The sequence below is a fragment of the Trachymyrmex septentrionalis genome, unplaced genomic scaffold, assembly GCF_001594115.1.
Source record: "Trachymyrmex septentrionalis isolate Tsep2-gDNA-1 unplaced genomic scaffold, Tsep1.0 scaffold87, whole genome shotgun sequence".
NCBI classification, from domain to species: Eukaryota; Metazoa; Arthropoda; class Insecta; order Hymenoptera; family Formicidae; genus Trachymyrmex; species Trachymyrmex septentrionalis.
Genome location: NW_017306059.1, coordinates 107221 through 119882, shown reverse-complemented (window position 1 = coordinate 119882; position 12662 = coordinate 107221). Strand labels below are relative to the sequence as shown.

Genomic DNA, 12662 nt, shown 5'->3' with positions numbered 1-12662 from the left:
GCAGGAGAATGATGTACAATTTTTTAATTTTTACGTGCTTTGTTATAAAAATTTATAACGAGTCTTTAAAGAAACTGTTTGTTGAATAATTATACCAAACACGTGATAAGCTTAAAACTATCTATTATTGTTATTACGGGAAAATTGATAATTTTTTAAATAAATATATCTAAAATATGGAGGTACGATGGCATTATAAAATTATTAATGACAGATTCTAACAGAGTTTGTATGTAACCTATTTTGCATACCCATCACAATATTTATTTTAAGTATAATTGTGCGTATCATCAATTCGCGGCAGTCGGACGCATTGTAATGTAACTAACAATAAGTAACATGCAAAATTAAAAAGAAACGTGTTGAAAAAATATAACGATTCGCCAACTAACTTAAACAAATATTTGTTACACATCTGGTATGTCGTATGTCCTGAATGGCGAAGCCGGCGCTCGAAGACGCCGCGGGCATTGTAAAGTTTGCAACGACGATGCAATTAAGACCGGTGGCAGTAGCGAGCAAATAAATTTCACCTTTCTTTACTTGCCGCCATTGTCGGCGGATGGAGAATCGCGGAGAAAATATCCTCTTTCTATTCTTGTGGACTTGCAATACACGTGTCTAAAAGGAAGTTAATCAGTGAGCTTTTTATACCGGATAGCAAAAGGTTCGTCGATTTCTTCGACGCTAGACTTGAGTGACCTGGGTCACCGTGTGATTGGTCCCGGTATGCCCGTTGTTCTCCATCGGTTGATGCGGCACTGCCATCCACCTGCCGATTAATCGCCATCGCTTGCAGAACAACTGATTGAAGGTTGTGCGGAATTGTCGACTCATGGCGCAATACAGGATGAAGTTGATAGCCGAGTTTATAAGTGTCAGAATATCTATCACGTCACCTGTCGAGGAAAGAAACAAACTTGATTAGTAGAAGTTCAAAATTGCAGAGAATGATTTAGCTGCGGGAACTTTTCCATCAACTCTTTGAACTCTTGAATAAATTTTTGAGAAGTTTGCTTCTGGAATTTGGTACGTAAGTTACTTGTTGATAAAGAAGGGAAAAATTCTAAAAGAATCTTTAGCGACCTGGAAATCAAGACGCTTTTCTAATGATCTGCCGTTTACCGAATAACTAACTATTTTGAGGTTTAGATTATAGAGTCGCGAATTAATGTAAATCAGAGAGTTAATAAATATTATTGAGGTATTTTTTTTTTAATTTTTTTAGAAAATATCTGTATAGGGGAATATATCTATATCGGGGTCTGTTGTTGTACGAAGTTCATTGTCTAAATGCTTATAACTTAATTAGTACATGGCAGAAAAATCTCTTTTTTTGACTGTATTAAATGTAATCACGGTATTCCTATTTATAGAGAATGATATGTCTTAGAAAATTTTTGTTACAATTAATTATTTTGACAAAGTTTGTGAATACAATCTCTTTTATTCACTAAAAATAGTTATGTGGGATAGATTGACCAAAATAAGAGGGGTTAAATGTTAGTCAATTTTAATATCTTTAAATCGACGTACTTTTAGAGAGCATACAAATATATTATATTTGATATAGCTGTATGTATATATCTTTATTTTTTTATATAGAAACTACAGTACAAAAACAAACAATATATTTTATAATTAAAATAATTATTTTAGTTTTTCTTGTATTAATACTGTTTTCTTATATTAATTACTATTATTTTCCAGAATATAGAACTGATATTAAAATAATAAAAATTGTATTTGTTATATGTGTTGTCCGTAACAAATACAAGATGCTACTGTCAATCCTAGAACATGTGACTATTAATCTAGAGTAAACTCTCACGTTTTTATAGCTTTATTTAAAATTAAATAACTTATTTGTACGATGAATTCAAGAGTAATAAAAAAATTAAAAGCATATTTTATAACATATACAATATAATATTTCAAAAGACATCCAATTAAAAAAATTATTAAAAAAACTGGGACAACAGTTCCAGTATCTCTTACTAAACAATCGAAAGTGGATTAGGTTAAAGTCCGAATCCTTTGGGAATTTCTTTTCTTTTATCCAAACGTCTGTACGCATTGAATTTCAAACGGCTCAAAGATGTGAGTTTCTCCGGGCTTTATTGAAACCTTTCTACAATTTTGTACATGAAGGCTTGCAGAAACGTATTTTTTTTCCTTCTGTATTTTGGTACTTTCTTATTTTTTTTTGCTCTCTATTATTCTCTCTTATTTTCTTTTAATTTTAATGGGATCTCTGTCCTCTCTTTTTTCTTGGAATAATTCAGGCACGTGGCGCGAGCTTAAAACAATTAGAAGTTAGCTTTTTATTTATCCGGATAACAGAATATGAACTTTTCGCGGAACGAGAGATCACGACATATAGAAATATCGTAAATAAAACGATGTATTTTATAACACTTTATATATGAGAAAGCATGCACTTCAGTAAATACATTCTCGATATGCTTCCGAGATTGAATGGAAGTCTCCACATGTCATTTCGAATTCTTTCGCTGGAAGAACGATGAAATACATAAATTTCAAATACATCGCATAGATTTGTTAAAAACAGTATTATTATTATTATAAATTGTTAGGTATTTCGTAATATTTTATTGAGTTCAACAATTTAATCAAGTGTTTTTTTACTGTTTTTAAATTTTAACATTATACTTAAATTTTTATTATCTTTATTTTTATTATCTATATTATGTTTATTATAATAATACATAACATTTTATTGCGAACGTTACATTTACAAAAATGTCATGAGATAACACTGTCCAAAACACTTGTTAAATCTTAATCTCCCGACGGTGATTTTAGCTTGACTTAAAATATAATTTACTTTTTTATCAAGTATGCGACCTGTCGCTTTTAAATATCAGCGTTTAATTGACTTAACATCGTTACTTGACAACGTACAAGTTAAAAGAAATAATTGATTTTGAAGTAGATTATACTTTTATATTATGACAAAGTTTCCTTCTCTGATTATTGATAATATTTAATAGGATTTTAGCTGGAAATAATACGCTTTTTATAAGAGCATTTGTGCGTTTTATATGTGATCTATTTATTTTTTACTAGATAATTAATATGTACTGTACATACTCGAACTTTTGCATTTTAACTAGCGTGCAAATATATATTAAATTTATCTTAATAAAGAATGAACATTTAATACTTTGAGCGGATAATTTCATTTTACTGTTATTTCTAGAATTAATAACTTTTTAATAGCAATAATAATCTTTTATTTGTTAATTATAGAATATATTATCGAGTTAGATATATATCGAACACTTTATTATTTTTATATTTATCCTTTAATTCTTATGTGTTTTTTTTTATTATTATAAGATTTAGGAAATTAATTACTTTATCTATTTTTAAATTTTGCACAGAGAAAATGTTTTTTATTTTTATCTTTGCAGTAATCTAATATTAAAAGAAAAAATATATATATTATTCTAGAGTTAATAAAAGATTGTGTGAAAAATTTTTCTTTTGTTGCATCATGTGCATTACGTTTTATGTTTATAAAATAAATCAGCTTTGTTCTGTGTCAAATCAATAGTACTACAGATGTGCAATCTAATTTTTGCAACGACGCTAAAGTCGTTTGTGTACCATGTAAAGCCGTTTGATCTTTGTGTACGGTATACAATAGCCGTTCTACATAACGTTACTCGAAAAATCGAACATTTGTTTCAATAAGCGAAAAAATCTATTCGCGTCACAACTTCTATCGTGTTGCGCGACAAGAATGCGAGTACGTTGCTTTTTTCGATCCCTTTCGGTGCTCTACAGACTGACGATGATGTTTGCGTAAATTGCCCTTCCGTCGCGGCTAACCCAAGTGTATTTCAACGCGCGACCGCAAGCTGCAAACAGTCCCAGCGAATTGTGCACCGTTTCCTTCGGATCCACGTTTTACGCGACATTTAACGCACCGTTTTACAGTTGTCGGAGGAAATAATAGGGAACTTTTGCGACCATACTTTGGATAGTATGGACATCAAAGTATCATGTTTGATATGAGATTATTGGCGCAAAATTTTACGTGAAATTTTATATATCTTAAAAATGGAATGGTAAATGTTACATGTGCATATACATATATAATTTTTTAATACAATTTCAAATATATATCTAATTTCATTAAAAAATTATGTTTTAATTGCATCATTTTATGATGATAGATTTTTTTATTAAATTGGATTTGGATCATTAAATACAATAATATGATAAAAATAATATGATATGTAAAATAATATTTTTAGGATTATAAAAATGATGATTAGAGTAATTATTTTTCTCTTTCTTCTTTTACGCTACGTTTAATTTTGTGATTACGATGCCACAATCTAACCGTATTTGCTATTCCACATTATACACACGATTCGACGCAACATCAGTGTTTACTTTACAAAAAGCCCTTGTTATTGCAGTATAACGAGAACCACAGGGGAATACGAATAATGGAAGCAAGTTTAATGCGAGTGCACATCAAGTAAGACCTTACTTGTAATACCTGTATCCTTTGTCATTGTCCTGACCGTTCCATTTTGGTGTCGCGTGATAAGTATGGTGCATCTCAGTATCGAACGTTAAATAAATACCCTGGAGGATTCTCATGGCAAGAGTCGGTAACATCGTCGTTGTTTTCAGAAGTGTGAAAATAGAAGAAAATAGGACGACGCGATATTCTTGTTGAGTACTTGCCAATATAGATATATATTTGCTGAATCTCAAGATAGTCTTTTATATCATAATAGCCAAGTGTTTCTAAATCTTTTATCGTATTTTGATGATATTTAAACCATAAACATAAAATGGCTTTTAAACATGATGAAAGTAAGATAAAAATTTCTAACGTTTTATTTAATATTTATTTTTATTACTTATTTTGTAATAAGAAAGATAGTAGAAACACGTGAGATTTATCACATTTGTGATCTGTAAAACAAACATTTACTTTTATAGTTTATGTCCATTTCTTGTTTAAGCTGAATATTTTGCGTGCATTTTAACAATAGCAGCATAAATCATGTAGATTACAATACATTCTGATAAAATATATTCTGAAAAATATTTATGATAAAAGATTATAAGTGAATATTTGAAATATATAATTGCACAAAAGCTGTTATTATTAAATTAGTGATTAATTTAATTATAGAGCATGTTTTTATTTTATGGTTATCAATAAAAATATGTTTTATAATTTAATTTGGAAAATGTATTTTTACTCTATGCTTTTATGTTAGGATAGATATGTTATTATAGATATCTCATTTTTATAAATCATTTGCTTTATTACTTTTTACAGAATTTAATCTTTTAACTGAAATTCATCAGAGAAGAAACGATTTAATAAAGGTGATCTAATAATGAATTGTTAAACAGCAGCAGAATTGTATAATTAGCTTATTCCGTAACATCTTAATGAGATCGTACGACATTTTCGAGACGGTGTGCTTTCGTCGAGTTTGTCGTATTGTTTCAAATGATAAAGAAAAATGTTTTAATAATTGGTTGAAATAAAAAAACAGCAATGATTCTATATTTATGTAATTAAATATAGCTTTGTGAGCTCTTAATGGAATTGTGTGCCATTTCCGGAGAAATTATCACGGCGTTCCATGACATGTTCTTCATCTTCATCAAGTTCTGACGTTCTTACAATTTCATACGATTGTTCTTGTCCCTGTAGAGGGAAAGACAATGAGCATGAGTCTTCTCTCCCTTCAATGGGATTTGTGAGACGCTCAGCAAGCGCGTTTCGAGTGATCCTCAATCAGTGTAGTAGAATCGCAAGAACAAAGACCGCGAACAGAATCTTTAACAATAGTTCTGTACGCGATCTTCCTCGCGTTAAATCTATCAGGGCACTTTTCTTGTAATCAGAAAAAGACCCTCTTCTGATTTCGATCAACCGAACTGGAAAGATAAATTGCTTATTCTCTCCTTCGTTCTATCGTTTTTGTCCGTACATCTGGTTACCTTAGATCCAATTCCGATGTCTCGATAACTGTGCAAATGCGAAATGTCGAGCGTAAAGTCCGACGCGTTTGTGCCTCATTATAGTTGGATTCGCAAAGCCGTCTGTTAGACATTGCCATACTATATGCATTCGCACATTTTGCTTTGAATTTTCTGCTTTTGCACAGGCATAATCTTCAAGGCAATATAAATGTGCGAAAAATGCAAATTTCAGTAGCGGAGCTTTTTCTACTATTGAATCTTTTTCTACTAGTCTTGTGAATATATTCATGAATTTTTATGAAATATCATGATATAATTTCAATGTCAAATATTAATTTCTTAATAATTATACTTTATAATCATACTTTAATAATTAAAAAATGTGTCTATATACTTACAAATAATTTAAATGATTTAGAGAAAATAAATTATGAAAAGAGATATTAAGAATATCTAAATCAGTATCTGTGAAGAATTTTAAATGTTCACCACGTATTAACTAGAAAAATCGCAATAAATGACTCGCGTTTTTTTTCAAGTTCAATTTTGGCTACGTTCAGAAACGTCGCATTTAATGTTAAACAAGGACAGATGATGAATCCGAGGCATTGGAGGTATTCGAGCGACGTTTCCGAACGCAGCCATTGTCAAATCCTTTTCAGAATATGATTTTATGAGATATACAAAATACTATAAAACATATGTATATGGTATAGGCAATTCATATTTTGTTAAGAGCTCAATAAATTTCTTCTTTTTTTTTTAAAAAGAGTTTATTTAAAATTTAAACTTTAAAAAAATGTCGATCATCTGTCAGCTTAATTTTCATATACGTTAGAATAATATTTCGATAGTTAAATGTCAAATTAAATACTTTTAAAGTCTTTTGAAATTGAGCGTGGTTGAAAAAGTTAGAATGTGATTTTTATGATATAGTTATTATTTAATGAGAATAATGTTTGATATTCAACATGTTTCATTAAAGTTTTATAATGTGCATATGAGGTTGATGAGAAATAGTTTAGATAATAGTTTAGATAATAGTTGGTATAAATTGTAATTGTAAATGTACAAAGTGGGAAGTTTATATTATTTTGTGTATGAATGTGGAATTTTCAGAACTATTCCTTTTGTCTACATATGCTTTGACAATTTGCAATTTTTTCTCTTTTTTTCTGAAGAAAATATCAAAATTTTGATTAAAAATAGATTCAAATTGAAGTTGTTGAAAGCGATGAATTATATTGTATATGGATTAGACTAATAGATAAAATATTATATATATATATATATATATATATATGTGTGTGTATATACGTATTTTTTAGAATTAGTTTAGATGGATTTTGTAAAATTTTGGTTCAATCTATTAAGATACTAAAAATGAAGAAAATATAATAAATAGAATAGAATTAGCATTTTATATTCTTAACACACAAATTTTTATAAAGTACATACAGTACATACTTTAATGCTTTTATTGCTTGAGTCTATATGTGTGTATGTGATTATGAATTTTAAAAATAGTTTATTGTTACTTTTAAGCACAAAAGTGATAATAAAACAAGAAGTGTGTTTTTACAATTTGAATTGCCGGATTCGAATATCTGTTGAAAATTAATATGCTCTCAGCAATGTAGACCTTGAGTATAAAATTTTTATACAGTAATATCAATTTTTATTAAGTACTTTTTTAAAGGTATTTGCTTTTAATTTTAATTAAAAATATTTGTTTTTAATTTTCTGTTTAAAATTTGTTTTATATGAAGTATATATATGCATATAGAGCTATATATGTACATATTATGTACACATGTAATATTTGCAATAGAAAGGTATTAACAATTCTGGAGTAAAATTTTACACGTAATTTCTGAAGGATTAGTTAAATATCTAGCTAAAATAGCGATACATTACTATATATATGTATATATAATTATATCATAAATTGCACAAGTTACGACATATTTTTTCTGGTTTTTGATGGTGTTTTTGGCCTTAATGGTAACATTATTAAACATTTGCAGCATTTTCCATTATGAAGTGTTTTTGTAATATAGCTTAACTTTTAGTTAAACAGAGATAACGTGTACGTAAAGCCAGTAGGCTCCATTTTCGCAACATTTCATGTAATCCGATTACATTTATTTATTTTTAAAATAAATAAAAATGCATAAAATAAATATGCCGTATAAGAGATTGTTTAAAATTACTTTTTTAGGTGAAAATGTCAACATGTCATATCTATTTGTAATCGTTATATCAAAATTTGATGCACTATTTTATTAAATGTTGATGTCAAAAGATTTTTTCTTGTAAATAAATTTTTTTTTGTAATTCAAATGCATACTTTCCAGAAAAACAGTCTAATTTAGTTTTGGCAATTTTCAATGTGGCAACTATCGCGAGGAGTATGGAAATAGTTACTTATTAATAAATTTGAATAGATTAAATGAAAATAGAGAGCTAGTTAAAAATAGAAGTTTTTGACGAAAAATTTATTAGTTTTTTTTATATTTTCTACAAGACAATCTATCTTTAAGTGATTACAGTATGATATGATTTAGTATTCTCATATAAAATATTGTATACAATAAAGTTAGAATCTTTTATAGCTGTCGTTTTTTTTCGACGACAGTAACATCAATCTTTTATTTACTGGTCTTCCACAAAGTTTCGAGGTCTTATATAGAATTTAGTAAGACACATCTATTACATATACAACGTACATATTACTTTGATTAATCTTACTGCTTACCGTCTGCAAAACTACAAGAACGAATTCGCGGAATCGTGTACTTCTTGAACGAAGTTCTCTTAATTAACTTCTGCTGCGAACAGTTTCATTAATTGAAATTGTGTATTACACAACAGCAACACAATGTATTTCAAAATTATTTCACGAGATAAATGAATGAAAGATTCGTGTTTGTATCATTACATTGAATACAATCTTGTAACATTAATGAATCAGCATTGACTTAAGTTTATAATCGATAGCAAAACATTTGCCAGCTCTTGCACAATTATTTTTACATTTGTATTAAATATGTCGTTACAGGTTTCAAGTAAGTAGATGACACTTCACGTATAGTTATCTTAACAATTTTGCTCTGAAAAAGAAAAAGAAACAGTAGTATCTAGAAGTCTTAAAGTTATTTACGTTTCTCTTTCAAGGATATAAATAATGTAAAATCTTAACTCTATATGTATTATTAAAAAATGTATAACTACATTAATAAATATAAAGATAAAATTAGTAAGAAAATTAACAATGACAAATACTACACAAACGCATTTATTTGGAGTGTTCTAAGTATTCCATCTACTTACTTAAAAGTTAACAATAATAAAATTGTCTAATATATTTGACTAATTCTATAATGATTTTATTATATATTATAAATTACTTTATATTTTCTATTAAAAGATAAAAGATCAAGTAATATGGTAAAATATTAGGAGAGAGAGGGAGGGAGCGAGGGAGGGAGGGAGGGAGGGAGGGAGGAGAGAGAGAGAGAGAGAGAGAGAGAGAGAGAGGAAGGGGGACATATGCACAAAATGAATTAAATTACGCATTATAGACGTATCGACAATTGTGTCGATGCTGGGTTCACAAGTTGATTTGAAGTCGATTGATTTTTAAGACCGTTTGATTTGATATACTAGATTTTCTATTGAGTTTCAAAAGAAGATCGACATTTTATCGGTGCAACGTTGATAAAACGTCGATATTCTTGATGTAGCGTTGATAAATTGCTCTTTGAAGATCAATAGAAAATATAGTCGATATTAAATCTAACGGTTCGAAAATCGATATTAATTTGATTTCGACTTATGAACCAGGGTGGTTCTAAAATATATATATGTATATATATATATATATATATATATATACATATAGAAGCAAATGCAAACAAATATTTTCCTATGTATGAAAGTGATTACATCATGTCAGCCAACCGTAGCAAGACTTGTTTATAATTTTGTCAGTTATTCATTATTGATGAATATAGGGTGGAGGAAAAGTGTTATTATTCATGAGCATTCTTTTGTGTCCATCCTTCATGATACGTCGTTATTCCTAGTAACATGCTGAGATAATGCGCGACGTGATGTCGCGTTTATGTCACTCGGAGTTATTGCGGAATCAGTAACTTCCTCGTTAGCGTCTAACTTTTATGTTGATCATATCACGCCGCGTCAAATTACGCACTTTTCGTATGTTCTCATTACCGAGGTCATAGATCCAATAAAAAAGCATCACTTACATATTTACATATATCATATTTGGTAGTTTGCTACCTTATTAAAATAATATAGCAATTTATTGTCTTTATATTTTTATGAAAAATTTCTCTTTTGTGTAAGACTCATGTCATTCCTGTAATACCTTTTGTTCGGGAAAAAAGGACGAATATTCTAACATAAAAAATATAAAGTTTTAAATTAAAATTTTACTCTCATCTCCAGATCACATAAATTTTATATTCAGAAATTATTATTCTCATGTTTTTGTGAGATTTTGTTAGATGATATCGGAGACACCAGATGGTCTGGAAAAATTTGATTATTATATAAGTTTACCAAGAGAACTTTATATGTCTATCTTTCTGGTTTTTTAATCTCACATTATTAATTGTCCACGTTAATCAAGCTTTCGTAATTTTAATATAAATTCCATAAGAAGAATGATATATTATCCGCCGTTATTTAGTATTTAGCATAATAGGATCGATGGAGAAGCCGTTCTCATTTGTTTTTTCAAGCGCAGTAGCATTTGTTGTTTTTAAATTATGTGCTTTGTTGATGCAAAGTATTGTCAAGGGAAGTAAAAACTTACGTTGCACCTTCAATGGTGAAACGTGAATTGCCCGTTACCTTTAATAAGAATGGAAGTTCAACATGAACTGCAGTAATATGTTTCACGCGCTCGATCGTTCTGAGTGCGAGAAAGTTAACAGTAGCAAATGCTCTACAAACGTAATGAAAATTATATGCAAGTCACTATCGCATATATCATAATGTCACACAAGTGAAATTTATTAGGTGACATTACAGACATCGTGTGTCATGTATGAATGCCAAAAAGTTAACTCGGAATGGTTATTTATATCTTTTACTCAATTGCTGGGTAGAATCGGTATATATTGGTTAAACGAAGTAAATAAAAATTAATATTTTATATAAAAACTTTTATTTCTACTGCATTATCACATTCTCCGTCGTTTGTGAGAGTAATTTTCTTAACAAATAGCTTTTTTATATCAATTCTTCTTAGAGAATAATTCTTTCTTATTTTTGCCAAATATGCCAGATAAAATATCGATATACACGTACAAATAAAAATACCATTTCTACTAGAAAAGATTTTATCTTCTACTAGTAAAAATTACAATACAAAGCTGTAATACGTGATACAAAATTTTATATCTACTTTCTTCATATCTCATATTGGACTATGTATTAAAATTCGAATACGTAGGAATCTGATACCGTGTGTATCATAACGAAAGAAAATATATTTCATTTGCTAATGAACTGGCAAATGGAATATATTTTCTCTCACTAGATAGTGAATTTAATACATTCAAACAAACCATCGTGGAATTATTGTAGTTTCAGTAAACTTACTTGCGCCGCTTCCAGGTATAAAAGTTTAAATTGATTGTTTTATGTGGAAATGGTTACGTATAACTTTCGATTCTTTATGTAAAAATAATGAAAGAAAAATCGTCTGGTCAATTTAATTACTTGTTTTTTTGATCAGCAATCTGATCGAAATTAATTAATCTGCAACCAATTATAAATCACACGCAATAATCGTTAATAAAGATGTAAAAACAAATTAGAGTTTGGAAAGATCTGAGATTTTTTATTGATATCTTATTATTACTACCTTTGTAATATACGCGTGTTACCTTCGGCGTATAAAAAGTAGAATTTGTATTTTGCATGGAACCCCGCGGTTAAATTGAGGGATGAATAGATGAATAGCGTTGATGCATGTACTGATGTATTGTACACATACACAATGCTTGTTGGCCTTTGCTTTATACAAGAAGATTACATTTGTACATGATTACAACATCGGTGAAGGTATATGTGTTAATTAGAATATGCCAATCGAAGATAGAACACAAACACGGAGTATAATACTAGTTCCATATCAAAAACAGAAGAGGTAAATCTAACTGGAAATGTATAAAATCGCCTGTCGTTTGCAGGATTCACAACCGTGAGATACGTTCAAAACTCTTTTTGATATTTAAATATTTGGAAATCTAAAATTTTAAATTTTTCAATTTTTCGATCTCAAATATGTACCTTAAAATTTTTCAAATTTTGATTGAAAGTTTAAAGTTCTAAAGTCTTAACTTATATTAATATTTAGATATATATTCTAAATGTACGGATTAATTTCGTATGAAATATGGACATGTGATGAAATTATTTGGGTGTTTTTAAATTTTAGATACTAATATCCTATAAAAACAATATTTTTTACATAAACAATTATGAATATTATAGAAACAATGATTTTATAATTAAATATAAAATATATCTTTAATAAAATTAGTGAAGATTTATATTTTCATTTGACGTTTCGTCCGATGTGATTTGCATTCTACCGCAAATATCCAATTTATTTTTTGCTAACTCGGGAAAAA

At 28.7% G+C, this 12662-nt stretch overlaps 1 protein-coding gene across 1 annotated transcript in view; it reads right to left on the bottom strand.

Moving 5' to 3' along the window:
* Positions 1 to 428: 428 nt before the first annotated feature.
* LOC108755275 (sex peptide receptor-like) overlaps positions 429 to 12662 on the bottom strand; it is a 15985-nt gene continuing 3751 nt past the window's right edge. The window contains exon 2 of the mRNA XM_018498194.1: positions 429 to 899. Coding sequence (XP_018353696.1) covers positions 688 to 899 — 212 coding nt within the window. The 3' untranslated portion in view covers positions 429 to 687. The remainder of the gene's footprint in view (positions 900 to 12662) is intronic.